The sequence below is a fragment of the Lissotriton vulgaris genome, chromosome 3_1 (genome assembly GCF_964263255.1).
Source record: "Lissotriton vulgaris chromosome 3_1, aLisVul1.2, whole genome shotgun sequence".
NCBI lineage: Eukaryota > Metazoa > Chordata > Amphibia > Caudata > Salamandridae > Lissotriton > Lissotriton vulgaris.
The window spans coordinates 568,542,859-568,570,302 of NC_141689.1; the positions used below are offsets into that span (position 1 = coordinate 568,542,859).

Below are 27,444 nucleotides of genomic sequence, written 5' to 3' on the forward strand. Positions count from 1 at the left end.
TCGACAACCTTCCCAATAGGGCGGGGTACCAGACAAGGGTGCCCCCTCTCGCCGTACCTGTTCACCCTGGCTACGGAGCCATTAGCTGCATGGGTCCGGATAGATGCGCAGATGCGGGGCTTCGAATGGGAAATGGGACCTTCGGATAGGATCGCATTATATGCGGATGATGTTCTGTTTTTCCTTACGGATGTGAACCGATCCGGGCCACGAGTCCTTGAGATTATGAGAATCTTTGGGGAAGTTTCGGGGCTGTATCTGAATTTACGGAAGTCCACGCTTTGGATGCTGGGCGATCGTTCCGGATTGGGGCATGGGCGTCGGTGCTGCAGCTGGCGGCCTCAGATACCTAGGGGTGTTTTTGACGGTCTCGCCGGCTATTGCTTGGGAACGTAATATCGTTCCAGTGTGGGACAAAGTACAACAGGAGATGAAATGCTGGTCCCGAATGCCACTCAATATTTACGGCAGGTCAGCTATATTTAAGATGGTTGCCCTCCCCCGCATGTTATACCAGCTGCAGAACCACCCGTACCCGATCCAATCGCTATGGTTCAAACAGGTTAATTCCACTCTAGGTCAATTTTTATGGGCCGGGGGAGCGTCGAGAGTGGCCTTGCGTACTTGTTTTTTGTCTACTTATTGTGGGGGATTAGCGACATTGGATATGTTGTCCTACTATCAAGCGGCACACCTCGTGGTATTAAATGACTGGTGGTATGGTGACAGGGGGGACCCGGCCTACGCCCTTGAGCGGTATTTGATGGACCCGAACACACTGCACACTATCTTGTACTCGACACGGTTGAAAAAGGGGCTGCCAAGAGCAACGCAGGTGGTTTTTCAACTCTGGCGACAAGCATTGCGTCGCATGGGATGGTGGGGGAAGCTGACGAGGGAGACCCCACTCTGGCACAATGGGCAGCTGCCGGCGCTGGCATCGTTGCAGGGCTTCAGAGGCTGGGACTCAATAGGAATTTCTGCACTGGGGTATGTCATGAAGGGCAAAACGCTGAAATCTTTTCAGGAACTCAGCACACAGTTCTTTAGATATCTACAGTTCAGGCATGCCCTCACACCCATGGACTAGATACCTTACCAGAATTCAGCCCGATACAAGCGAAGGTGTTCATGGGAGACCTGGGGGAGAAGAAAATATCCCGTATATACCAGACACTAGTTACACATTGCTCTTCTGATCTGCAGCCTCTATGGGATCGATGGGTGAGTGATGTGGGGGAACTGGAGGAGGAGGACTGGCGTGAAGCCCTTGAATCCCCCAGGGGGGCGGCTATTGCCGTGCACCTACGCCTAATACAGTTTAAGTACTTACACTGTACATACTATACCAGAGAGATTGTGGAAGGCTGGCCTGATTGAGTCTCCAATATGCTTGAGATGCAGTCGTGAGATAGGTGACCTCATGCACACAGTATGGGGCTGTAGTGGTCTGGTGAGATTTTGGGCTGGAGTATGGAACTGTCAGTCAGAGGTGCTGGGATGGGACCTCCCCCGTACTCCAAAATTGGGACTACTGCAAGTCCTGGAAGGGGTGGGAGGTAACATTTACAAAAGACATTTGCTCCTGCTGGGCCTTACGGTGGCGAAAAGAGATATTGCTCAGGCCTGGAAAGACCCCAGGGCTCCCACGGTGGTTGGATGGAAAGGAGGACTTGACATTTGCATGGGATTGGAACGACCAGTATTCGAAGCTAGAGTCTGTCCCCAAAAACACTACAAAATATGGAAAAGGTGGGCGGACTACAGGGGCCTGTGGCTTGAGTCCCCAGCACCAGCAGGGGACGTGGAGGAGCGGTTATGATGGGCATATGGAGGCAATGACGTATTCACTGTTTTGTATATAACTATTCTAGATGGAATCAGAGAGACGTTGTGCATAGGGGAGGGGGGAATTGGAGTGGTTGGGGAAAGGGGTGGGGGGTTGGAGGGAAGCTTATTTTATTGACAAATGCATCGCTGATTTTGATGTACTGTACTTGCTACAGCCTCTCCGGGGTGCGGAGTGCTGAGTCTTACATGCAATTTCTTAATAAAAAGAGTTGTTAAAAAAAAACATTACTTGTATGAAAAATAGCTTTTTCAGAGTTAACGAAGAGTGGATTAAGGAGGAGACATGGCACTTAAGGTGACATTTGTGTAACATAATTAGTTGTTGAGCTAGTTCCCGAGTATTCCCTGTTTTGAGCCTTATTTATATGGGTGTGCAGCCATTTCTTCCTTGTCCTTATATATCACGGTTATGTGCTTCTTTTAGTTTCTTTTCAACATTAATGAGAAATCTCACGAAACGGCAGCTCAACTGTAAGTCCAGTGGGGAAATACAGGGCAATACCATCTGCCTGCATGATCCAATTCATCTTTGGTTGAAGAGTGGGTGTCACATTACTTTTCTCTCTGCCAATAATTCCTTACAAGTGCATACCAAGAACAAAATGTCTTCTTTCCCCTTTCCACACAGTTGCAATCAAGTTGCATTTCCAAGGAAGTAGGTGTAGGCGTGATGGTAGTATTCCTAGTTAATATTTCAGGAATGTATTATTTAATAAGAAAATCCTCTATTAATGTAGGGTTGAGGTACAGCTTTGTCGTAGCTTTGCAGCACATGCCAGCCATGGGCTCTACCCACCACTGCTGCCTTGTCCTGGATCAGTGAGATGAGTTTAATGATTTTGACTACCACCTTTATGAAGCTGCAGTGGGTTGCAAATGTTGCCAGGAGATCTTGTAGAACCCATGGAGTATGGATTCATTGTAATGTAATGTAATGTATAGGCATTTATATAGCACACTACTTACCCGGAGGGTCCCAAGGCGCTTCAACCGCTGCAAAACCCTTCCTGGCTTCCCTGAGAGATGGTCCCTTAATGGGTATCTCCAGGGTGAGACCAGGCATCCCCGGCGGTCTGGTGGGGCCGTTAGTGAAGATGAGGCAAGCTAATGCCCAGAGTTGCCGAGTGTGATCGCTGATCAGAGTGGGCACCGAGGCGAGAGAATTATCGAGTCCGCTGACCCTGGTCCAGAAACCTGCCGCGCCGGGAATCGAACCCTGGTCCCGGGCCGTCCTCTGCTCTCGGGTCTGCCGCCTCTAACCAGTGAGCCACACTACTTCACTGAGATAGTCTTGGGCGGGCAAACAGCTTCTGGTTATCAGCTCCAGCCATAAGTGTGAATTTAGTGTATTTGGTAAGGTGTTCTTTGGTAAGGTGTTCTTAATGTTTGCCAACAGTTAATATATGCACCTCTCCTGGCCAGGGATTGTTTCTGAAGCCAGAACACCGGCCTTATGTAAGATGGAGAGGTGCATCTAGTGAGGCCAAAGATCATTTTGGGGGCCCTACACACAATCTTGTCCAGCGTTGATGCATCCCTTCCACATAGCGGCTCACTACCGAAAGTTATTGTACTGCTCAATTTGGCTGGAATTACTCTGAGCATTTGAATTAGGTTAGGGGCGCCCACTTTTCTTTTTAGATTTCCCTAATACCAAGGCAAGGGCAATGCCATTTCTCTTCAGGGCATCATTCTGCGGTTTGAATTATGCCTTTTTATCAATGTGGATTCCCAAGTATTTATATTCAAAGACTCTAAGCATTGAGAGGCGATGCACCAGCTTGATACTTTTCTTTTCACTCTGTTCACAGACATTGCTTTTGTTTTATAGAAGTTGATTTTTAAGCCATATTCTATCAAATAGGCATAAGTGCGTGCAAGAAGGTGTTAAAGACAGCCAGGAGCGGCTTATTAGCACCAGGTAATCTGCATAGAGGAGACTGGAGAGTGCTAGTCTGCCCAGCAGTCCAATTTAATCATTAGGTCGGCAAGAAAGAGGTTAAATAATGTTGGGGCGAAGACGCACCCGTTTCAGGCCTTAAGCGATTGGTATATATCTTGAGAGATGCTTCTCCATCCCTAACCTGACCTGCACTCAGGTGTCTGTGTGGAGCAGCAGCTTCCATTCGGCTATTTACGTCCATAAATTTGCTCTCAACGATATGGTCAAATGTGGCCCGTAAGTCGATAAAGCAAAAATATAGGGGTGACTTTGCTACTTTGGCCCAGTCTATTAGCAAGAACAGGATCATTATGTTAATTGTAGTCCCCACACGTTTGCTGAAACTGTAATGACTTAACAGGATGATGTGGTTGACCGAGGCCCAAGACATTAACTCCTCTAAAATGGTGCCTCGCTGTCGATCAGCGCCACAAGCCAAAGGTTTTTTGCGCTGCTCTTGTCTCCGTGTGTATGAATAGTTGAGTTTATGGACCTGCTCCATGAGGCTGGAATTGCGGCATCCTCTGAAATGTGCTGGAATAAAGGCTCTAGTTGCTTTGAGCAGTAACCGACGTCCTGCTTGAGAAGTGCTGGTGGGATTCCATTGGTGCTCTCTTGCCTTCATTATCTGTCTCTTTATTGACTTTATAGTTACTATAACGGCACACACAGTCAGATCCTGGGGGGGACCATTGACCGTAGGTTGGCCTTTCCTCTTCCATCTTTGATGTTCTGTTAAAAAGGAACAGGTGAGATATCCTCTGGCTTGCTCACATGGATTTTCCCCTCCTCGAGAAGATTAAAGTGCTCATGCAGGAACTTTGCCCACGTTTCTTCAGTCAGGAAAGAGATGATTCCTTTGTGGGTGGGGTGTTGTAACCGGTATCAATCTCTGAGCAGTTTTAACAATTCAACTCTCCTTCATAGGACTAGAACGACTGAAGACAATCCAGAACAGAAAGATTACCATTTTTGAGGTTTCGAAGGACTCCGACTCTTTCATTGCCTACATTCAGGACCTGAAGATGAGCTCCTAACATTACATCAGAAAGTTCTACCACTTCCTTATGCTGTTAACCACTACTAATCAACAATAACCAGAGTTCATTCTAAAACTATCTCATTAATCTCTTTAACAATCTTTAGCCAGAAGGGTGACCAGTAAGTCCGACCTATCCAATGTTTGATTTTATACCTGACCCAAGTTGATATACTCAGTCGCACAATCTCTACTCTGCCACCAACACCCTTATATCTCAGTTTACTAGACATTTCTACAGGTTAACTAACACAGCCTGCACACCTCCAGTTCTGCATGGCAATCAAACTTATATATAACTACAGGTTACTTATCAACTTCCAGTTCAGCATGGCAATCAAACTTATATATAACTACAGGTTACTTATCATCAACTTCCTAACAACGCACATCCCAAAACCTTAGATCTGCCTCACTACAGTTTCACTAGTGTTTTTCTACGCACGTTTTGCGTGTATAGTAAACTTTTGTTCTTAATTTGCATAATGCTTTATAACCAGTATAATCTCAGATGTTTCATAGTTATTCTGGTTATCACCTTTGTACACTTCCATAAATGCTCACTCTTTGATGAGCAACCCATCACCTTCATTATACAAGCACCCTTGACCTTCTTTATCCCTTTAACATCTCACTTTGAGGACAGCAAAACCCCTTAAAGTAAATCACTCGACTAGTGGTACATACAAGTTACACCTTGGGTAAAGCCAAACTCCTTTATATTCTATTTACAGACTCCTCTAAGGGCTCAGCACTTGGTCCTAGGCTCCACCACTCACCGCCCATCCTCCGATTAGGCTTTCATATGTATTCCCTCAGGGTACCCAGACACATGTTCATTCTACCAATGCAAATTCTATGCCATCTTCTCTTCACCCTCAGCGCGCTCTCTACCTCTCGCTCTCCCCTTCTCTATCCTATACTCTCCATCGTTACTACCTCATGCCCCTGTTCCCATATCTCCACTCCTCTGCACCACCCCACCCCCACCCCTCCATCCTTCCCCACCGCTTCACCCAACACCCTTCAGCAATCTACTTGGGACACTTCTTACATGACTCAAACCTCAATTTCATGAGTAACAAAGATTCTTTCCCTTAACGTTAAGGGACTAAACCATCCAACAAAAATAAAACAAATGTTAGACTGCACCCATAAGCTCAAGGGAGACCTCATACTCCTACAAGAAACAAAAGTCATTTCGAAAGAAGCTTTTCTTTTGAAGAAAGCTTGGATTGGTGACCTATCCGAAGCCCAAGCCACCAAACAAGAAAAATGGCCGAATCACCCTTATTTCCAACTCCTCTGGTCTCACAAAAGAAACTCCAGAAAGATAGTACTGACATTATGGTTGTGAACATTTATGCCCCCAATAGAGTTAGTCCGACTTTTTGGACACACCTCAGCAAATATTTTCTCTGTTGCCCCTTCACTACAGAATCATTGTGAGTGGAGACTTTAACCTCCTAAATCTTTGCAAAACTTACAAACAGAAAGCCGTTTGGCGACTATTCAACCCCACGGGTAAGGACAACTGATTTTCTCCCACCCTCATAACTCCATTTCTTGTATTGACTATAGCTAAGTTGATATATTGCACGTCCCAGGCACCTTCACCCCGATCATCGAACACATCCTTGTTTCCGATCACGTCTGCATTTCCCGGTTATACGACATCACATGCACAACACCAAAATCCAAATCATGGAGAATGAATTACCACCTCACTGAAGACCCTAGTTTTAGAGACATATTGGCAAAGTGATTGACCAATACATAGAATTCAACAGGACCTCAGGCCCGGACCTCCAATTGTGTGAGATGCTCTCAAAACCACATGATTAACCTAATGTCAAGGGAAAATAAGCAAGACAACTGTGCCCGCGATCAACTTGAACACCAAATAAAATCAATAGAAAAAGACCTTAAGCTCTCAAGAGATACATCATAACTAAAACATATGAATACAATAAGATTTTAAGTAACAAAGACCATTTAATGGTCCAAAGATATCAAGGTATCAAACTCTGAGGATAAGACATGGCAGGACGAACACTCCCATCCTATCTAAAACAACACTACCATAGACCATCACTAATGATCTTGGCACACCCTCCACTACGGAGAAAGACATTTTATCCACCTTTGAAAACTTCTATTGCACCCTTCGTTCAAAAGCAATAACACTCCCTGTGAAACTTGTTTAGAATACCCCAAGATTAACATCACCAGGATAGATGAGAAAACCAAAACCTCATTAGAAAATCCTCTCTCTCTAAACGAAATTTTTGATGCAATTAAAAAACTCAAAGCTAGGAAGGCACCAGGTCTGGACGGCTTCCCAGCCTCCTGCCTATCAAATTGAAGATTGTCCCTGATCCCCGATACCACTCCCCCCCTCCTACAATAGAGGATATTTGGATATTGTTTCCCATTTGTCCTCCACAGGAACTATTATTGGAACCTCTGCTGAAGCAAGGAGAATAGTTATCACCAAAGAAGGGAAAGACTAAACTAACCCCCAAAGCTAAAACCTCATCTCCCGAATAAATCTTGATTGCAAACCACGCAAAAAATCCTTGCACTCAGACTGGAACCAATCCTCAATACAATTATACCACTTGTAGGAGATCTCAGTACCCCTTCCAATCCTCTACTGTTTTCCCAACTCAAAGCTAAATTCGGCCTAAACGACTAAGACTTTTATCACTTCTTAAAAATTAAAGCAATTACATCCAGACATAAACCGCCCAAACATGTTGACTTCCCATCACATTATGCTCATACACCAAAGGAGGTCGTATAGCATCCAAGCTCTACTCTCTCCTCTCCCCTCAAGCTCACACTAACCAAATCAATACAAAATAAATGGGAATCACTCCTACTCAATTCAAGGAGCACTCAGATGGAACCTTTAAACTGGCCTTCCATTTGGGTGAACCTTACCGCAAACACAATTACACCATCATTAGCTCAGAGTAGATACTGGGCTGCTTATGCGGCCCACTGGACCACTGTCAAACTGTTTAAACTTGGTCTCCAGACCTCTGACGCTTGCTGGAGCAGCGAGAGAGAACCAGGTGGCCTAAAACACATTTTACTGGATTGTACCTTCTCTAAGAAATTCTGGATGGAACTTAGCAAAGCTATCTCAGGGCTCGACAAATCTGAAAAATTGTACTAGTCCTGCAGGTCTAGTAACTTGGAAATTCCCCTCGACCCAACTGCAACCTACTTGGCCTCTGTCTCTGAAAACGGAGCAAAAGTGACAAGTTAACAAGATTTAAAGGCATCTTCATTGCTCAGTCTCTTTGTGAGCAATAAAAATGCCTTTAAATCTTGTTATCTTGTCACTTTTGCTCCGTTTTCAAAGACGGAGAACAAAAGTTAGTTTGTCTTCCTACTCGCCAGAAAGGGCGAGTAGGAACTAAAAATAGCTCGTCCTCATCCATTCTCCCTCGCAAATGCGAGCGGGCGAGTGGATTTGTGGAGCCCTGTATCTCATCCATTCTACACATAAACTGGACACCTAACCTAGCTCCCATAACCTTGGGACTCCTCCCCTGACACAAACTCTATGCTAAACAAAGATTATCAACTTTTATGGGACATCCTGGTCTCAACCAGCCTTAAAGCCATTCTCTCTGAATGGAAATACCTATCCAAACTCTCATCCCACACATGGTGGGAATGGGTACAAGTTAACAGGGGTGTGTGCGGATAACTCTCTAAACAAATACTTTAAGAGACCCTCAAGGAAAAAAAAGATAACATCGGCTCCAAATTGGACACTTTCATCTCAAACATGTCTCCAAAGTAGTTGCCATTCCCTTCCCCGTTTCTGTTTTTATTTTCCTTTCTCCTATCCTTTCACTTTTCAGTCTTTTGACCTCTTTTTTCACCTATCTTATGCTACTAGCTGGGCTATCCCATACGAGCTCTCCACTACATGTCTCTTCATTCTACTCCACATAAGCATCAGAAGAACCTGCTTCATTCATCTCACACAAACTAATATACCCAACCACTGTATTTCTATGAGACTCCCCCATCAAGTTATACACTATTGTATTCAAACGTTTCTTTAATCCCCCACCAATAATTTGTCCCCTCCTTACATGTATTCTATCTGCACTTTTCTGCTCTCATATAATCTTAATAAAAATGACTTTGAAATTAAAAAAAGAGTTTTGTCTAGAGTCCCCACCTAGGATATCTGAATCATTTGGTAAATCAGAGATAGTCTTAGAGTTACGGGTCATCTATAGTCAGGGCATAAATGTTAATGTTATACAGATTTGAACCTCCCTTACTGAGTTTGGAGATAAGCTTTCTACCATAGGCAATAGGACCCATGAGCTGGAGGAAGTAAAGGATCCCCCACCAGATAGGAGAATAAAATTAATCTTTTCGAACGAAAATAGGGGTTATTTATGCGATCCACCTTTATCTGACGGAGAAAGTGACTCTGATTAGGGGGGGGAGGGTTCGGGGACATCGAGTTGTGTACCACTGCTCACACATGTCTGATATTTTTTATCAACTTAAAGTATGTAATGACACTGTTGATTACAATGCATAATCGTATCCACCATATGTACCGTATGAATTTTCATATGCCCTGCCAATAAAAATTTTTTACAAAAAATGTCGTTGTAGATCGAGAATGTTAACTTTAGAATTAGTGGGTAGGCAGTTGAAGCCTGTACTTGCTGCTGTTGAGACCCGTTTTGTGTATGAGATCCTTATATAGGAATAAACCTATGTTTACATATTTAAAAAAAATAATAATAATAATAATCTTTTTATTGTATTACCTTTAAGGGAAACTTGAGATTGTTTTGGGCCACAAAGCACAGTGAAAGTTTTTGGAGGGCTGATTTCCAAGCGTAATTTCTCCACAAAATGAACAAATGCATCAATGAGTCTTTTAAGGCAGTTGGGAGATTTAGACAATAAAATGCATCATCAGCATATAATACGGCAGGTATGGGTTTATTCTTCATGACTGTCATTATTCGCCCATTCGTGGTTAATCCATCATCAAGACCATTAATTTATAACAAAAATCAGGACTGCCATATAACACAACTACGAGGCACACCACGCGCCAATCCTAATGGATTAGTGTTTTCCCCTTTCTCCCCATATCTTACCAAAGAAGATAAGTCATAGCGTACGGTGTGCAGAAAGTCCATCAGCACCCATTCATTTAGCCACACCAGTACACGAGATTCCACAACTTCGATCTGCTAATACTATCAAAAGCACAGGACGGGTCCATAAATGCTAAGTAGGGAACTGTTTTTGGCAACTGCATAGTTACTTATCAGCAGGTGCATATTTAGGCATTGCTCAAGCGTCGCAAGACGAGTCCTAAAGCCATACTGGACATTGAATAGGAGGTTAGTCTCAGAGGTCTACAGTACTAATCTGTCAAGGATACCTCTACTCCTAATAAGTAGAATCTAGTTAAGAAATTGGATGGTAACAGAGGGTCCTGGTAACTGCCCTTTCATAAACACTAGATCAATAGTCTCTGAGGGTAAAGACTGTTGCAATCCTCTTTTACTTGTGTAATTATTAACGTTCGTATGGAGAAATAAAAAAAAATAGCTCAATATTCTGGACCAGGTGCTTTGGTGCAAGGACTTTTACTTAAAGCGGCCATTACCTCATCCAGCTGAAAAAATATAATTAAAGGGATATTTGGCCATTCCAATCCAGCAGCCTCCCTTTCACTAGCCATTCAATCAATCAGGGGGATTGTAAGCGCGCTACTCACCTGTGAGGGTCTCAAGGCGCTGCAGTGGGGGAGAGGGGGAATTGTCGCTCCGTTCAGCAGAGCACAATAAATCATTTTAACGAGAGCTATCTATTGGTCAGGTCCAATATTTGAGCCCAAGGACTTCTTTGGAGTTTTATATAGTTTACTGTTTTTCAAATCATCGGTCTAGGTTTAAACGAGGCCACCAGCTTCTTCCAAATTTCTATTTCTGAATCACTTCTTTTCAGTGTCTTTTTACAGGCCCTTCTTCATTGTGCTATTTCATCGCTGTTCCTAGGCAACCTTTTTGAAGACTTGCGTAACCTGGTACAAGTGCTTCAACATACCCTATCAAACCAAGTAAAATTATTCCTATTTAATTTCAAATTAGCTTCAAGAATAGGGCCCATTATGTTATTCGACCAGCTTTACATAAGCCTCAGTGATGTCACATCAACTAGCATTTAAGGAGAGGTTCCGGTGCAAGAGATCCAGGTTACCTACAAGTAGCCTGTGCTACCAGATTGACATACTTCCAAACTAACCTAAGCCTGGTGTTTTTGTGTAAAGTTTAGTGCATTCTCCACCCAAAACTTTTGTTTTACCTTTTGGGGGTTGCTACAACAGTGACAAAGGAATTATGATCACTGTATGTAATAGATTGTGTAGCAGCTTCCAAAATGTAGTTGAGCAAATTACTTTATACAGAACTATTATTAACAGTGGGACTGCAGGCCCTACCTGTAAACATTGATATGTGAGAGTTAGGGACTCTACCAGCGCAACAGCATAGCGTACATCATGGGCCAGCAAACAATTATACAAAATATTACTCTTGGGGTCGCGGTTGTGTACTACGTATGCGGCATCAGTCAATAAGTAGGGATTTCTTGCTGTTAACATTGCCCGATCCGCAAACTCAGCATTAAAATCCCATGCCAGCAGCAGGCTGAGCCCTTTCTAGTACATAAGCAGCTACTGCTCATCTCATCAATAAAATCAAAAAGAATACAGAAGATGAGATTATCCCTAACGGAAAAATCATCATAAAAACTAATTATAACAAAGCTAAAATTATCTGGCAATTTTAAATGAAATACCTGCAGAAGCCCACTATTGACATTTCACTGCAATATAGAACATGGCAGTGTTATCTTGTACTATGTTGTTAGGCCAGCCCTGGCCCACCTGTAGTTGAAGGGTAGGCTATGTAACACAAACAAGGCCATCACAGTGTTCTTCGGTTGTGGCCCAAGTTTCATGCAGCATAACTAGATCACAAAGTTTAAAGTATTCTATTCAGTTTTATCAATTTAATTTGGCCACCACATTTCATTGTATTACTTTTCAATCACGGATCTTAAATGAAAAAGAGCTATGGTCGTTGTCGCAGACAACCTGTTCCATGAGATTAGGTGTATTATTATAGAGCATGGTTCAAGCCCTATCCGTCACGCATTCCCAAACAGAACTGAAAGTACAGAAAAACTATTAGCAGTGAGAATTTGGACCACTGAGATCATAGCAAAAGTTAAGTCGGGGCTGGACCAGGTTCTTGCATAAACAATTTCAGCATATATGAAAAAAACCAAGGGCAAAAGCTTTACTGGTGCCACATGTATTAGCCCTTGATAGGAGTAATGCTGAAGGCCATTAGCTATTTGAGGTTGCCTAAATTAGAAATAACACAATCATTGCTTAAACTCTTTGTCAATGGCCCTTTCTACACAATCCCATGTACCCTCAAACTATCATTATAAAAACAATGATTGGACTTTCCATTCCTGCTTAGCCAATGGGTGACCTAATTTTTAACTGATCAGTGGTTTCTACCACTTTGGGAACTAACCTTAGTACATTAGTCAAAGAAATAACATTTAGGCAGGCTGCAGAATTATAATATAAGGCAGCTCCTCATGGTGCTGCAGAGTTCCATAAACAGTATCTGCAGAATCACCAGGCCCTCCTCCATCATAATGAGATGGCAGCTGTGTTATGTAACAATCAGCAGTTTTACCCGTAGACTTCACAGCTCTACTTCTGCTGGTTGGTTGCTATAGCCCATAGGGAGACAGAAAAGGGAGCTGTAGTAATTGAGACAGGTGGATAACCGCAGCAACTGTTGGACCTACCCCTAATTTGCCAAATGATCCTCAATACTACCCAAGCGGTCATACAGAGGACAAAGTCTTTTGTTTCAAAAGGAAGTTAAAATTAACACAAATTGACTCTGCAAAATCAGTCAAATTTCCAGTAACCTTTTTTATGCTATGCTGCTGGCCCAAAACGGATGAGGGTGAGGTGAGAGATATATTCGATGCATAAGGAGGAAGGGTGCACAAATCCCTTACTTTGAATTGCTGCCACTACAATGAACTTGTGTCTCCATAAAAATTGTACTTTGCGGTGTTAGGGCAGGAGGCAACTGGGGTGTCTTTGTGAAAGGCATCTTTCTGCCAAGTTAATTAAATTTAAGACACCCCATACGACACGCTCGAAAACACCCTCTGTTGTCTACTTCATGGGCATATTATGCCGATTTCCTCCCCTCTTGCGCTTACCCAAGTTAGCCAACTCAGAAGTCGAAGACACACCACCTCTGGTTCATTCCTCCCAACCCCCCATTCCCTCCTCACCCCATACCGCCAGGCAAAGAACAAGAGAGACAGGATGGGAGATGCATGTGTAGAGCCAGTGATAGGTAGCTAGAAGAGGGACGACGAACGATAGAAGAGGCAGATCCTCCTCCCCATCAAGCGTCTTAGAGGACAGTGGAGTACTTGAGTGGCCACTATTGAGGGGCTTGTGGTAAACCACTTGGAGAGCTAAACAATAGAAACACTGAATAGAAGCAAAAGATTGCACATGAGCAATAAAAACCGATATGGTAAAAGTAAACGGGTATTAAATGCCAACAACAACAAAAGGTGCAGGATGCAATCATATGATGTCAGACATAGGTTTATGAGAGAAGGGTGAACCCAAAGCATAATAAACATTCAAACATCTATGTTACGTAAGGAATAATGTGCAGGTAAAACAGTAAATGTTTAGAGTTTGCATTTGGATATTGAAAAGGTTCCTTGCAAGAAAGTTGAGGAGAACATCAAGTGCAGAGAACAAACTGGTGTGAGCTCTGAAATAAATCTTGCAGATCTAAATAGAAGCAATCTAAAGATCTCGAAGTGAAGCATTGGAATTAGTAGCTGTAGTAGGTATTGCCGGATGAAATGACTGATCATTGTAAGATAAGTGAGATCTGTTGTGCTGCCATATGGTAGGCCATTAGTTGTCCGATTGCGATAGTCGTATCACATAGTTGGGAAGACATGGTAGACTAGTGATTATGGGCCAGATGTAGGTCACCAAATACCGGTTGGTAACGGCCGATTTCGGCCGTTACCAACCGGTATTTGGTGATTGAGATGTAGGGGGCCTTAAATTTACTGATTCAGTATATTTACAGAATCTGTAAATTTACCGATTCTGTAAATTACCGAACCGTTAAATTTACCGAATCTCAAATTTGTGATGTAGGTGGCACTGAAAACAGTGCCACCGGCCCTTAAGAATTTGTTATTTACCATGATATACTATGTCATGGTAAATAATGAATTCCTGTGTACATGCACATCTGTGCATGTACACCTGTGCCATGCAGCACACATACATGCCCTAAGGGGGCATTGATTCCTATGTGCCTCAAGGCCCATAGGAATCAATGGCAATTACAGAATCGGTAAATACAGATTCATTAATTACCGAATCATACCGGTAATTAATTCGGAAAAATTACCTACATCCCAATTGCCAGTTCTTAAATACCGAATCGTTATGATTCGGTATTTAAGAAATCGGTAATCTGGGATTACCGACATCGGGCCCTAAGAATGTTGTTGAATGCAAGCTGTATCCATCGATTAGAGTATTAGTACATGATTCCACCCTTTCGCTTGATAGTGTTGAGACAATCTCATTGGAAGGATCACGATTAGCAATCTGTAGCCTTAAGTCTGGCTCTCCCTCTGATACGTGCCCCCGGGGGCACGTATCAGAGGGAGAGCAAAAGCCTTCTGACCTTAGGGGCAGATCTCATGAATCCACTGGCCAATAGTCTCCTGAATGCATCTTTGTCATCATCCATGGTACAGCGTGCCTGGAAGCAAAATCTTGCCTCTGCTGAAGAAACCCCAATCTGACTCTGGTAAGTCATCCAACTACAGACCTTTTTTCTCTTCTTCCGCCCATCTCGAAAGGTCTGTAGAAGCATGTGAACCATCAGCTGTCCCGCTACTTGGAAAGCAATAACCTATTGCTTCCAAGTCAATCTGGTTTCTGCCCCAGTTGTAGAACGGCGATGGCACTGGTGGAGGTGGTAGACTGCATCGGGGTCACCTTAGATGTCGGGGCAGGGGTGTGCCGATTATGCTTGATCGGTCAGCAGCCTTCGACACGGTATCCCACTCCACACTCCGGGCCCGTCTCCAACCCATTGGAATAAGGGGGCTTGCATGGGACTGGGTTGCTTTGTTCCTAGAGGGAAGAGGCCAAGGTTTCTGGTGCCCACCTATTTCGCCTGGGTCTTCAAGTGGGAGTGCTACAGGGTTTGGCTTGGAGCCCTACTTTATTCAATATATATCTCACTCCTCTTGCGTTCTTTGCAGAGGCACTGGGAGCAAAAATAATCTCTTATGCTGATGACATCCAGTTACTTTTTTCCTGGCATAGGGATGAAATGTTCCCTGTTGAAAAAACCTGCCAGTTTCAATGGCTGACTGACCACCAGCTTAAATGTAATGCTGGAGAGACTGAGCTACTCTTTTTTGGTGTAAGAGCAGATGAGCCCTGGCAGTCCTTTTGGCCAGTGGATGCTCCTCCTCCACTATGCCACACTAGCTCTGCCAAACATCTAGACATTACATTTGATGGTAAGCTCTCTTTTCAGACTCCGGTTAAAGCTGTGGTACAGATTGTTTTGGTCTGTTACGTGTGCTCAGAGGTTCCTGCATTTTCGGTAACTGGTAGTATAGGCCTTAAGCTTCCCATTAGAAAGAGGGTATTTTTCAAGATGTTCCTCCTGGTGCACAGGTGCATCAATCTGGAACTGGGTACCTCAGAACAAGGATCTGCTTCTCCATCCAGGCGTCTGTGGTCAGCCAACCTCTTTCTGGCCTATCCCAAGGATTCGGTGGTCCATAAAAGGGAGCAGGTCCTTTTCATTCTTAGGACCTTCAACATGGAACAAACTCCCTTTGGAGTCACAGTGAATTTCAGCTACCTCCCAGTTTTGGAAGAAACTGGGAATATGGCTTGGTAAGCAGGATTAGTGATTATATCTTTCAGTCAGTAATCACCCAGGAGCAGGGACCCATTGCACTCTTTGGAGTAACAGAGTGCTATAGAAATGCCCTTTACTTTACTATTAGTGAGTAGATTGTTTGGTATTGTGTTATGTGTGTATGTGTGTAAGAAGATCCATCAGAATAGCAGTTGAAACATAAGAATTACCAGCTTCAAAGGATAGTGTGAAGATGGTACAATGATGCAGTGAAGCACACTAGATATGATCTCAAGGAGAACGAAAATTCATTAGTTCCTTACATTCGGAAGGGTCAAACTTACACTCTATAGTGGGGAGAATCACAATACATCACTGCAAAATGAACAGTACGCTCTAATTTTTGAGCGAGGTACTGGTATCGAATTAGTGATCCCTGTATGTGAGTGTAGCAGATTCTTAATGTGCGTGACCAAGTCGGTTGGTTCAACAAATACTATGCTTTTCCCATCATACAATATTTTCAATTTTGAAGGACTAGCAATGGAAAAAGTGATGCTCAGCGAAAGGGCTAGGAAGAATTCACTAAAGCTGAGAGTGTATTTGGCAAAGTCCTGTGCAATGCCAATTTTGGGACCATTCCAGACAGATGATCTTACATTCCTCATGTAGACTTGGATAATTTCAGATTATGGGTAACAGAGCAGACTGAACAGTAGGGTGATGATCTTTCAAATACATTAGCCAACTCTTGATGTGGTGTGACCACTAAATGTCAAATTGTCTGGAACCCTGAGGAGTTGAATCCAGGTACACGACCTGTGTCTTTGTTAAATTCTTTGTTTTTAGATCTTCATTTTGACTATAACGTTCGTCAATAATTGAATGACTGCATGCACTAAGCCACACCTGATAACACAATTATTTTCAACATTCCTGGAGAACGATATCTTAAACTAAATCGGGTCTCTGTGTCCTCTTCACGCACATCTGTCGGCAGCTAGGGTTTGTGAAGTCATGGTCTGTGCCTCCCTCACACAATGCCCCTCCCACACATACATCTCTCATCAGCGTCGCAGTGGATGCTCACTGTAGCACCTCTCTCCTTGCCCCCTCCTATTATTAATTCAGTATACATTAAAAATGACTGATAACTGCTCCTCAATCCCCGGCACTTCTCTTATTACAAATTAAGCACTTAGTGGAAAACCGGATTTTATATAGCCTCCCGGCCGTGCGTTGTTTGGCAAGTTCCGTGCGACAATAGATCTGTGTTTGGAGAGCCTGGGGGGACTGTATTTTGGAAACAGTTTCCTTAAGACATGGGCGCAGCCAGAGTAAAACATTCATTACTGGCTATTATCATATTGCCTGTGCATAAAAGTAGAACAAGCATAGGTTTCCACTCACTTCTAGTTGTTTCCGAGTCCGACTGGCTCCCTGAGGCCTACAGCAGTGCAGCTTTGGTTCGGTGCCTGGCACGGGCGGCTGCTGAAGACCACGGGCAGCAATTATTTAATTTTGGCCTACGCCTCTCTGCCAGGGACCGACTGGCTGCCTCACGTGCAGGTTGCGCAGCACGTGACAATACTGCCCCAACCTTACTCCATCCTATGCCTCACCCTGAGGCTGAAAACAACGCAGCTGCGTGCCGTGAAACTTTTAGCACGTACACTTACATGTCACGTGATGAAATGAGGCGCGGCGGCGGGATTTACTTTTAAATAGAACACGGCGCTATTACTTCGGAGAGTTAACATGCCGCTGCAGCGGCATGTTAACTGAACTGTTAAACTCTCAATATTATGTCCGGCCCGACTCCTGACCCGAGCACTGTGCTGAGGGGGCCCCCTGGAGCTTGGGGGGCACCCCGCACTGCTTGGGCTGCGGGGGCCTGTGTTACGCCCCTGCGTCCCCTGATGTCTCGGTTAGAGCTTGATGAAGATTAGAGTAGTGCTTACAAAAAATCTGAATATTCTCACCACTTAAAACATTTGAATTCGTTGCTGAATCCATCACCTCTAATATTTGATTGGGACTAGCTCTAGATTTTACTGACCAAGCCAAAACACAACCCACAGGCTCGCTGAACCCATTATCTCTCTGGAATGCAGTCCTCTCATTGCCTATCTTGTTGTAAAAAAAAAAAATTTTTTAAAAAGAATCACAACGTTTATGTTTTGCAAGTTTTAAAACTTACTAGGATAGGGAGAAGATACCCCAGACAAGCATTAATCTCCTTCTCTATATTTTTTCTGCATTTCCTCTATTAGTGCTCTAAGGGTCTTCGTTAAACTTGCATTAAAGGTGATGAATTGGCCACAAAAGCAGACCTTAAAGGCTTCCCAGATAGTCAACAAGGAGACTGAATTTGAATTAATCCTGAAAAAAACACATCCTGTATAAAATTGCAGATATCGCTTTTCCAATTTTCATCTAATAATAAGGAGCTATAAAAGTTCCCTTGAGTGTCTCTAACATTGCTTGTTCTAGATTCAACTTTAGGAGAAACAATAAAATGATCTGAAAAACTACTCCATATAATCTGTGAATCTAGGCTATTAAACGGAGTAAGGATTTTTTTGAAAATCAGTTTGTGATGTAGACTTAAAATGTTTAGAAAAAAAAAACATGCATTGTCTCAAGTCGAGATTTGTAATGCGCCATGGTCATACATCTATCAAAGCTGAAAATATTTAAGAGGCTCAATCTCACCTTCTATTGGGCCATAGTAATTATGTTTGGGAATATAAACATGCTACAACTCAAAGCCATCGACCCCCAGCTATCCCTCTTAATATATAACCCAATTATGGGACCTAGAAAAAAGGATAGCTACCCCCTTTACGCTAAGCTGGCAGAAAATAAACCAAAGAATGGGAAACCTCGGAGGAAATAGGTAAATTAGAAGTATTTGATTGTAAATGAGTTTCTTGCCAAAAGAAAACACTAGGGCTAAACGTCTTTAGCCAGCTAACAGTAGCCATGTACTCGTTTCTGTTCAATTCATTGATATTACAACAGATCACCTTAAAAGGCCCTACTATTCTGGTTCACGAAAAGCAACAAAAACAAGCATTGGCATAGCAAATAGGTCTCGCTTCTGGGACCTTATAAGTATTTAGTTATGCAGCACAATGTCCTTGGTGCAACAACATCAACTGTTGAATGGCTAAACACTTTTAAGTTCCCAAAGGCGAGACCTATAGGCTATGCCAATGCTTGTTCTATAAGCTACTGTGTGTGCTGGACTCAAGAGCGCAATCCTCATGAGGTGCTTCTAGGCGCTGCAGTTAGTGCAGGGACGAGCTGCATTTTAACAGATATTTTATTGAAATGATTATTTACCACAGACAGCGTTATGCTCGGCAAGATGCATTGTGCCTAGGCCATCTGGAGACTGCAGCCAAATCTGCGTGTTTCGGGGGTTGCTCATAGAATGCAGGTCAGATAAGTAGGTTTCTTGAGAAAATAACTCTTAAATGCCACATGAATACGTTTCTTGTGCAGGTTGGTTACCGACATAACAGGAATCAGTCCTCGAAGGTAACAGCATCTCTCTCTCCTGTGAGCATTACATAAAAGCTGTTAGGGCCAGTCTATGAAAGTAAAAATACGAGCCCAGCAAACTGCAATATTGCAACCCTGTTGGGTACATACAAGGCAATCCTGAGAGGTACTCTCCTGAGGCGGCTAGCGGAAGTGAAGTCTCCATGACACTGAATTTTCAGCCTCTCTATAGCGCCAACACATGATACTTCACCTTGAACGTGCTAAAAACGTAAATTCAGATAGAGAGCTTCAATGAGGTGAACCCCATGGTCATTCAGTCCTTGATCGTGCCTTGAGATCTGGGAGGGGGCAATGGATTGTTGCTGATCTAATTTGTACACTTCACACGTCCCTTCAGGCCCCATTTTCCCCTACAACTGTGCTTGCTTTGGGGTGTGGGAGTGTGTGTGTGGGTGGGGTAGTCACCGAGGCAATCAACAGTCTACTTTTATTTGCATCGCTGCCTTTGAGTAGTTTTTATTTGCATTATTTATGCAGTCGAATAAGTGATGAATAGTTTGGAGAATACTATCAGCTCAAAATGTAAACATTTTTAAGAAACTGCAAAACGTGTTAAACAAAACACATCTAAACTTCAAGTTACTTGTATGTTTGTGATAAGAAAACTGCTTATAACTGCAGACAGACTTTTTTTTTAAAAACAGACCCACACAGCGTTTCCCTTGCGGGAGCGAGCAGGGGCACCATCTGTTTGCAAGATAATTACAAACAGATGTCGCCAAAGCTCGCTCCAGCAAGGAAAATGCCAAACATGCATGTGTTGCCATTAAAATCAATGCAAAGCCTGCATGTTTTTGGGCGAAAAAGCAAATTGATTCCAAGATGTCTCCTCCTATGCATCGCATGCGCGCTGAGTAGGCGAGACCTAAAAACATTTGAAAAGAATATTGCGGTACCACCATTTTTTCTCACTAAGCCCCCCCAAGTAGCCAGCAACCACCACCCACCTTCCTCGTGACCCTGGCCCTGACCCCTGCATCTACAACCCCAAACCCACCACCACCACCACAAATCCAAGAGCCTGCAAGGCCCGCCCCTATCAGAAGGAAGCTCCCCATCCACCTCCTTCTGTATCTCTTGCCACCCACTATATGGGTGCCCTGGATTAGCACCTGGATTCTAACAACCCTCCACCACATCCCGAAACCAATTATTGGCAGTCACATCTTCTGAAAGACAGCATGTAGGCTGGATATCCATTTTGATGCTGACCGCACCAGAGAGAACAGTAAAGAGGATCCAGTGGCTCAGAAACAGACTCATCCTTATTAAAAGTGACAATTTCAGCCCTATATAGCTGCCCCCGCTTTTGGTTGCTGTGTAATGTTTGCTGAATATCTTTTGTGTTAACAGGCCCCTCTGAACCCCCAACTTCTATACCCGCTGTCCAAGAGTTGTAGTGACCATCAGCCAAAGCTTCAATGGGCGTCAAAGAAAGACTTTAAGAAGGAAAATAAATCAACAATGCTTGGTCTTGCTTGTTGGCACTTATGATGTGAGAAGAGTGGCATGGCAACGTGATGCCCAAAGATGGACAAATACTGAACTTATGACTGCTTCTGCCTATTAGCTCCAGTCCTTGCTTTCTTTACTAGACACTTCCCAAAACACAGCTACTCAAAAAAACAAATGGTCTAACTACATACATGAAGGTCTTTCGTCAAGAACTGAATATTTGCATTTATTATAGTACTGGTAGAACCTGTCTTCTGCAAAATAGTGCTAAATTCTAATAAGAAAGCCTAGTGCCCATAATGAAGGGTCTTGCACAGCTCTAAAATCATGCAGGACAGACCGGCACCAATAAGCATGTTTCAAGGGGGATGGGGAAGGGAATGGTGGCTTGCCCAACCTGAATACAGGCAATTCTGAACTCTTCCAGTGGCTCCCACTGAAGTATCATGCCATGCCCCACATCTTTATCAGCTACTATTTCACAGGACAGGAATTCTGGTTGTAATGCAGAATGTAGGGCTGACGGATTGCCTTTTACACAAAACTAACTATAAAATATGTTTAGTCTTGAGTTACATACCTCGAGCTGACATGCAGGGCCGGCTTTAGTGCTGGTGGTGCCTTGTGCAACAATGTTTGTTGACGCCCCCCAATAACCACCTCTGTTACAGATTCCTTCACTACCACCCTTTAACACTGCCCCTCAACTCTCCATTACCACTCTCTCTCAGATGCGTTCTATAGCGCTGTTGCCACTCATACTAGTGTAGGGTGTCAGAGCACTTTAGATCACACACACTACACCGAGACAATCAATCATAGGTGTGTAGATTAGATTATAGGAAATGTTACATAAAACAGGGGACTACAGGGTACAGTAATCAAACCCTACTCCTCTCCCTCCACAGGCATGATTAAGCCACCAATCTACCAGTGGGGGGCCGTCTTCAGGCTTTCAGTCGTGTTTGGAGGGTGACAGTCTCAGATGCGTGGGCTCTGGAGACACTATCTTGTAGTTAGAGGATCCTGTTTGTATCCCTTCCTTCTCCATTTTTTCAGGGTGACTTCGGTTCTGCTAAACCCTCTGAAGAGAATCAGTTTGCTGGAGGGTGCTCGTAACAAGGTTACAATTTGTGTAGTTCCCCCAGGGGAGAAAGGTCAGGGATACTACTCAATCCCGTTTTTGATTCAGAAACCATTTTGATTCAGAAACCACTTGGGCGTTCCGTACGGTGCTGGACTTGATGGGTGTAAACAAGATCATTCCATGCCGATCATTCAAAATGGTGTCCCTTCAGTCCATCGTGCCCTTGATCAAACCAGATGGCTTTCTGTGTTCAGTAGACATGCAGGATACCTACCTACACATTCCCATTTATCCAAGTTCCAGCAATTCCTCTGGTTTTCCACCAATGGGGTCCACTACCAATTCAAAGTCCTGCCCTTTGGTCTGCCATCGGCCCCTATGGTATTCACCAAGGTGTTTGATCCTTTGGTGGGTACAATTTATTCTGTAGGAATTTAGGCTTACCTGTATTTGGATGACTGGCTCATTGCTTCTCCTTCTTCCTTTAAGGCACAAGAAGATATTTAGTTTGTATGAGCAGACCTGTAGAAGGAGGGTTTCTTCTCAACTTGGAAATATCTCATCCAACTCTCTCCTAGAGGCTCCAGTTAATTGGGGCTCTTTTTCAAAACAGATTTGAGACAAGTAATGCTGTCAGAGGAGCGTAGGGTCAGGTTGATGTCTCACTTGTCCTCTGTCTTGCCCAACAAGACGTTCCCTAAAAGCACTTGGTTCCATAGTCAGGGTGCAATGGCATCGACTCGGACCATCATCCCTTGGAGTCGTTTGCATTTGTTTCCTATGGTTCACCACCTTCTTCAGCATTGGGATCCAATGTCAAAGGAGTACAATTACTAGTTTGTGACACTGGAAATGAAGAAAAATATCCAATGGTGGTTAGTGGATGAACACCTGATAAGGGGGTTTGTTCTGAGTCCTTCTCCTGTTTACATAGTAACCCGGGATGCCAGAAGGGTGAGCTGGGGTGGCATGTATCACATCAGCCTGCCCACGGGAAGTGGCTGTCAGCTCAGTCCTCCCGATCCTTCAACTGGGGGAGTTGGCAGCTGTTTGTATGGCCCTTCTCAGTTTTGCCCACGTGATCAGATCTCGGGCAATTTATATCCAGAGCAACAACCAGGTGGTTTGGTCGTTTAAGAGCAGGCAAGGATGAATGGGGTCCCAGAGTCTGGATCTCCTTGCCCGGAGGACTTGTAGTTGGATGGAGCGGGATCTTTGCCTCTATCTGCAGTTTATCTTCCGAGGAGGGAGAATGGGCCTGTGGCTCACTTAAGCTGTAATTCCCCATTATCAATATCCATAGGTCTTTGTCCTCATATCCTTCATCTGACCATGTTGAGGAGACAGGCATTTGAGAGGTTGAGACTGATTTCAAAAGGTTGTTCTGTAGTAGTTACATAAACTATTCAGCAGTCTTGGCCTCCCTCTACATTGAAGACATATGGGTGACATTGTATGAATTTTGAGAAGTGGTGCGGGTCGAAGCCTGTGCTTTCTTATGCGTGCGATCCCAATATTATCTTGGGGTTCATAAGAGATGGTTTTTTGATGGGTCTGACAGTTTCAACTATTCCCAGCAAGTGGGCTGCAAACAAGAATATTAGGGGTCCTGATGTTTTGGCCATTTCAGTTCTGGCTTCCTGCCTTTTGAGGAGTTTTATTCTCAAGCAGCCTGTGGTGCATTCTCCTGTTCCCACATGGGATCTTCCCCTGGTGTTGCATAGTCTGCAAGGTCCTCCATTTGAGTTTTCAGATTTGAAGTTTTGGTCGGCTAAGGTGGTGTTGTGGAGAGGTGTGGCTCACTGGTTAGAGGCGGCAGACCCGAGTGCAGAGAACGGCCCGGGACCAGGGTTCGATTCCCGACGCGGCAGGGTCTTGGACCAGGATCAGCGGACTGATAATTCTCGCATCGGTGCCTACTCCGACCAGGGAGCACACTCGGCAACTCTGGGCATTAGCTTGCCTCATCTCCACAACGGCCCCACACAAACGCCGGGGATGCCTGGTTTCACCTTGGAGACCCCCAGGAGGGACTATCTCACAGGGAAAGCCAGGACGGGTTCCCCAGCGGTCTATAGCGCTACGAGGCCTCCGGGTAGCAGTGCGCTTTACAAGACACAACAATTTACAACAACAATTTGTTCCTTGTTGCCATCTGCTCAGGTAAATGGATTGGGGAAATTGGTGCTTTATTGTCGTCTCCTTTTCCTCTGATCGTGTTAATTTGAGACCCAGCCCTTCTTTTCTGTCTAAGATGCCCATGTCCTTTCATTGTTCAGAGGATCATTCTTACAGTGTGTTTTCTGAATCAATCTTTGAAAGACCAAGTCCGGTACCATACCCTGGATGTCCATAGAGCTTTGTCCATTTATTTGTCTCAAACCGAGTCTTTTTGTAAAGTGGATTCATTTTTTGTCACATTTGGCTTCTCTATTAAGGGTCTTACACTCTCTTCTGCTACTTTATCCAGGTGGGTTATGTTGGCAATTACTGGGGCTTATGATTCGGTGGGACAGCTACTGCCATCTTCTGTCCATGGCAGCTCAACCAGTTGGATGTCCGCCTCCTGAGCAGCATTTTAAGGGGAGGTCTGTGATATTTGCTGCGCTGCTACTTGGGCATTGCTTTATGCCTCACTATCATTTACAGGTTGGGGGTTCATCATCTACCTCTTTTGTGGATTATGTGTTATCTGTGGTGCAGGACTTCAGAGTCTTAATTGAGTTTTTTCTTAATTAAACACCTGGTGTTGCAATTCGGTTATTGTTCAGTATTTATGTATGTTTTGTTGAACGAAAATATGTCTGCTCGGGTAGTGGCTCATGCAGTAAGTACTGGACGAGAAGGACATGCAATGAGATAATGCCTGGTTACTGACTGGTAAACGTCATTACTCAGAGTACAGGTCTTCCGCTTCTCTTAACTGACCCTGGCTGCATGCATTCACAATACTTCTACTAAAGATAAGATCTCTTCCCATGGAAAAGGTAGACAGCTTCTAACAGTATGCTGTAATGCTTGCTTTTTAGGACTTAGTTGTGCAAAGCAGATGCTTTCGCCTTAGCATGTTTGTGGCATTTCCTATTCATTCCCAGTACCTTTCTTTGCACTTTGTAGGCATTATCGGATTGTTTTTTTCAACTTAATCTAAATTCTAAATGTTGTAATAAATGCTGTAATAAATATTGCGCGTTAATATACAGGAGCTATGCTATATAAACTGGCAGCCACAGGCGCAGTTACCTTGCAGACACCAGGGTTTTGATTGGAATGGTGCAGCAGCTGCAGTAGCACCGGGAAAAAAGTTCTAAGAACTCCTCTAAACACGTAATATTGCTATATTTGACTAATAAACATGCAGTCACAATTGCAGTTACCTTGCAGTTAGAAGGGACTTGATTGTAATGGTGCAGCATGTGCAGTGACAGTGGGGTCAAAAGCTCCAGGGACATCACTAAACCGCTAATATTGCTATACTTTAATACTAAACAGGCAGTAACTAGTGCAGTTATCTTGCAGACTACGGGGTCATGACTTAAACAGGGGCCAATGCAGTGGCATTGGGCCCAAAAGTTGTCAGAAATCCTCTAAAACACCTAGTATTGCTATATTCTACTACTATACAGGCAGCCACAGTTGCAGTTATCTTTCAATTAAAAGGGGCTTGATTTGATTGGTGCAGAAGATGCAGTGGTGCCGGGGTCAAAAACTCTAGGTACTCCACTAAACAAACACAGAACATTACTACATTTTATTACTAAACAGGCTGTCAAAAATGCAGTTATCTTGCAGGTACTAGGGTCATGATTTGAATGGTGCAGTGACACCAGGGCCCAAAGCTCTAGAAACCCCTGTAAACACCAAATATACAATATTTTAGTACTAAACAGACAGTCACAAGTCCAGTTACCTTACAGGCAACAGGGTCAGGATTTGAAGGGTGCAGCATGTCCAGTGGTACCGGGCCAAAAGTTGTCATAACTCCTCTAAACCACAAATATTGCTATATTGTACTACTAAACAGGCAGTCGCAAATCCAGTTGTCTTGCAGGCATTAGGGGGAATAATTTGAATTTTGCAGCAGGTGCAGTGCCACATGGCACAAAAGATGTTAGAACTCTTCTAAACACATAACATGGCTACATCAATCAATTCTATTATTTCCCTCTTTCATTACATTGTTCAAAATTTTTCAAATACCCTCAATATACCACTAGTAACATAAGAATATATTGCCTTTTTATCATAAATAAGTCCTAAAACTTTAACAGTCTTTCTGTAATGTATGTTGTACAACTACTCAGCAAGCTACAACTTACAACAAAAAATAGCCTATTATTCACATAGGTGAAACCTGATACATTTGCCAACGCTTGTTCTTTACACACATTATCTGCTACTTAGAACTATGTGGCCCACACTATGTCAATGCATTTTATTTCCAATGAATTAATTTATGGCTGACACATTAAACAATACTTGAGAGGAATTACAGCGTTTCTGTACTTAAGAAATTTCTAGAACTAAGGTAATTTTATTGAACACATAATTTGTGACGATAAGTCCAGCACCAAAAGAATTGCAAGCTCAAACATAGTGAAACTACCGAATATACGCACGTGATCAACGATTTAATTACAAACATGTGACTTGTTTTACATATAACACTGTCGAGCTCTGCATTCCGCCAACGCTGCTTCTCCCAAACCTCGACTCCCCACCCCACCCCCTCCACTCTCCTGCAGTGCCCATTTCTCTATCAATCCAGTGCTTCCTTTCTCCTCACCGGTGCAAAACTCTATCACCTGCCATTCTCTCTCACTTCTGGGTTTCCCCGAATCCATCAACTTGCTGCATAGCATCTCTCTTTCTTGCACGGCTAACTTTCGCACATCACAATGTTACCCTAAGCAGCCCACCTTGCCCCTACAAAATAATGTGTCTTCTTCAAGCCAGTCACTAGAAACCTTCTCTCCTTTCAACAGCCCTCTGTAGGGCTCGCTCTCAAACATATCTATGTTTACAATATTCATGTTCTCCCTCAAAGTTACGCTGCTCTGTCACGGCCAACATACTGCTTCTCTATAGTTAGCACTTGCTGAATCTTTAGTTGAACTTACCATAGTGGCAACCTGTCACATCACCGGAAAGGAAATTGCTACGGTACTGACATCACGTGGCAACCACGTACACGCGAACATAATTGCGCATGCGCTGTTTCCCATTTCAGACCCGCCCTCTCCCGTTAGCAACACTTCTCATTGGACAGCAACCTCAGCTGGTTGGACATTTCCTTTTGTTTACGTCAGCTGCATATAACGACATCGAGTGAACACGTTTGACGAGCGAGAGAAGGGCGATTTTCACGGAGTTAGCAGGGAGAATGTGGGTGAGACTAGAAGGAGTAGGGAGAGAACGGAGGAGGCGTAAAATGGACGTAACGTTAGGGTAA

General features: G+C 43.7%; 1 protein-coding gene across 1 annotated transcript in view; it reads right to left on the reverse strand.

Annotated features, from left to right (window-relative positions):
* TMEM167A (transmembrane protein 167A) overlaps positions 1–27,243 on the reverse strand; it is a 141,590-nt gene extending 114,347 nt beyond the window's left edge. The window contains exon 1 of the mRNA XM_086962993.1: positions 27,113–27,243. Coding sequence (XP_086819119.1) covers positions 27,113–27,115 — 3 coding nt within the window. The 5' untranslated portion in view covers positions 27,116–27,243. The remainder of the gene's footprint in view (positions 1–27,112) is intronic.
* Positions 27,244–27,444: the final 201 nt, after the last annotated feature.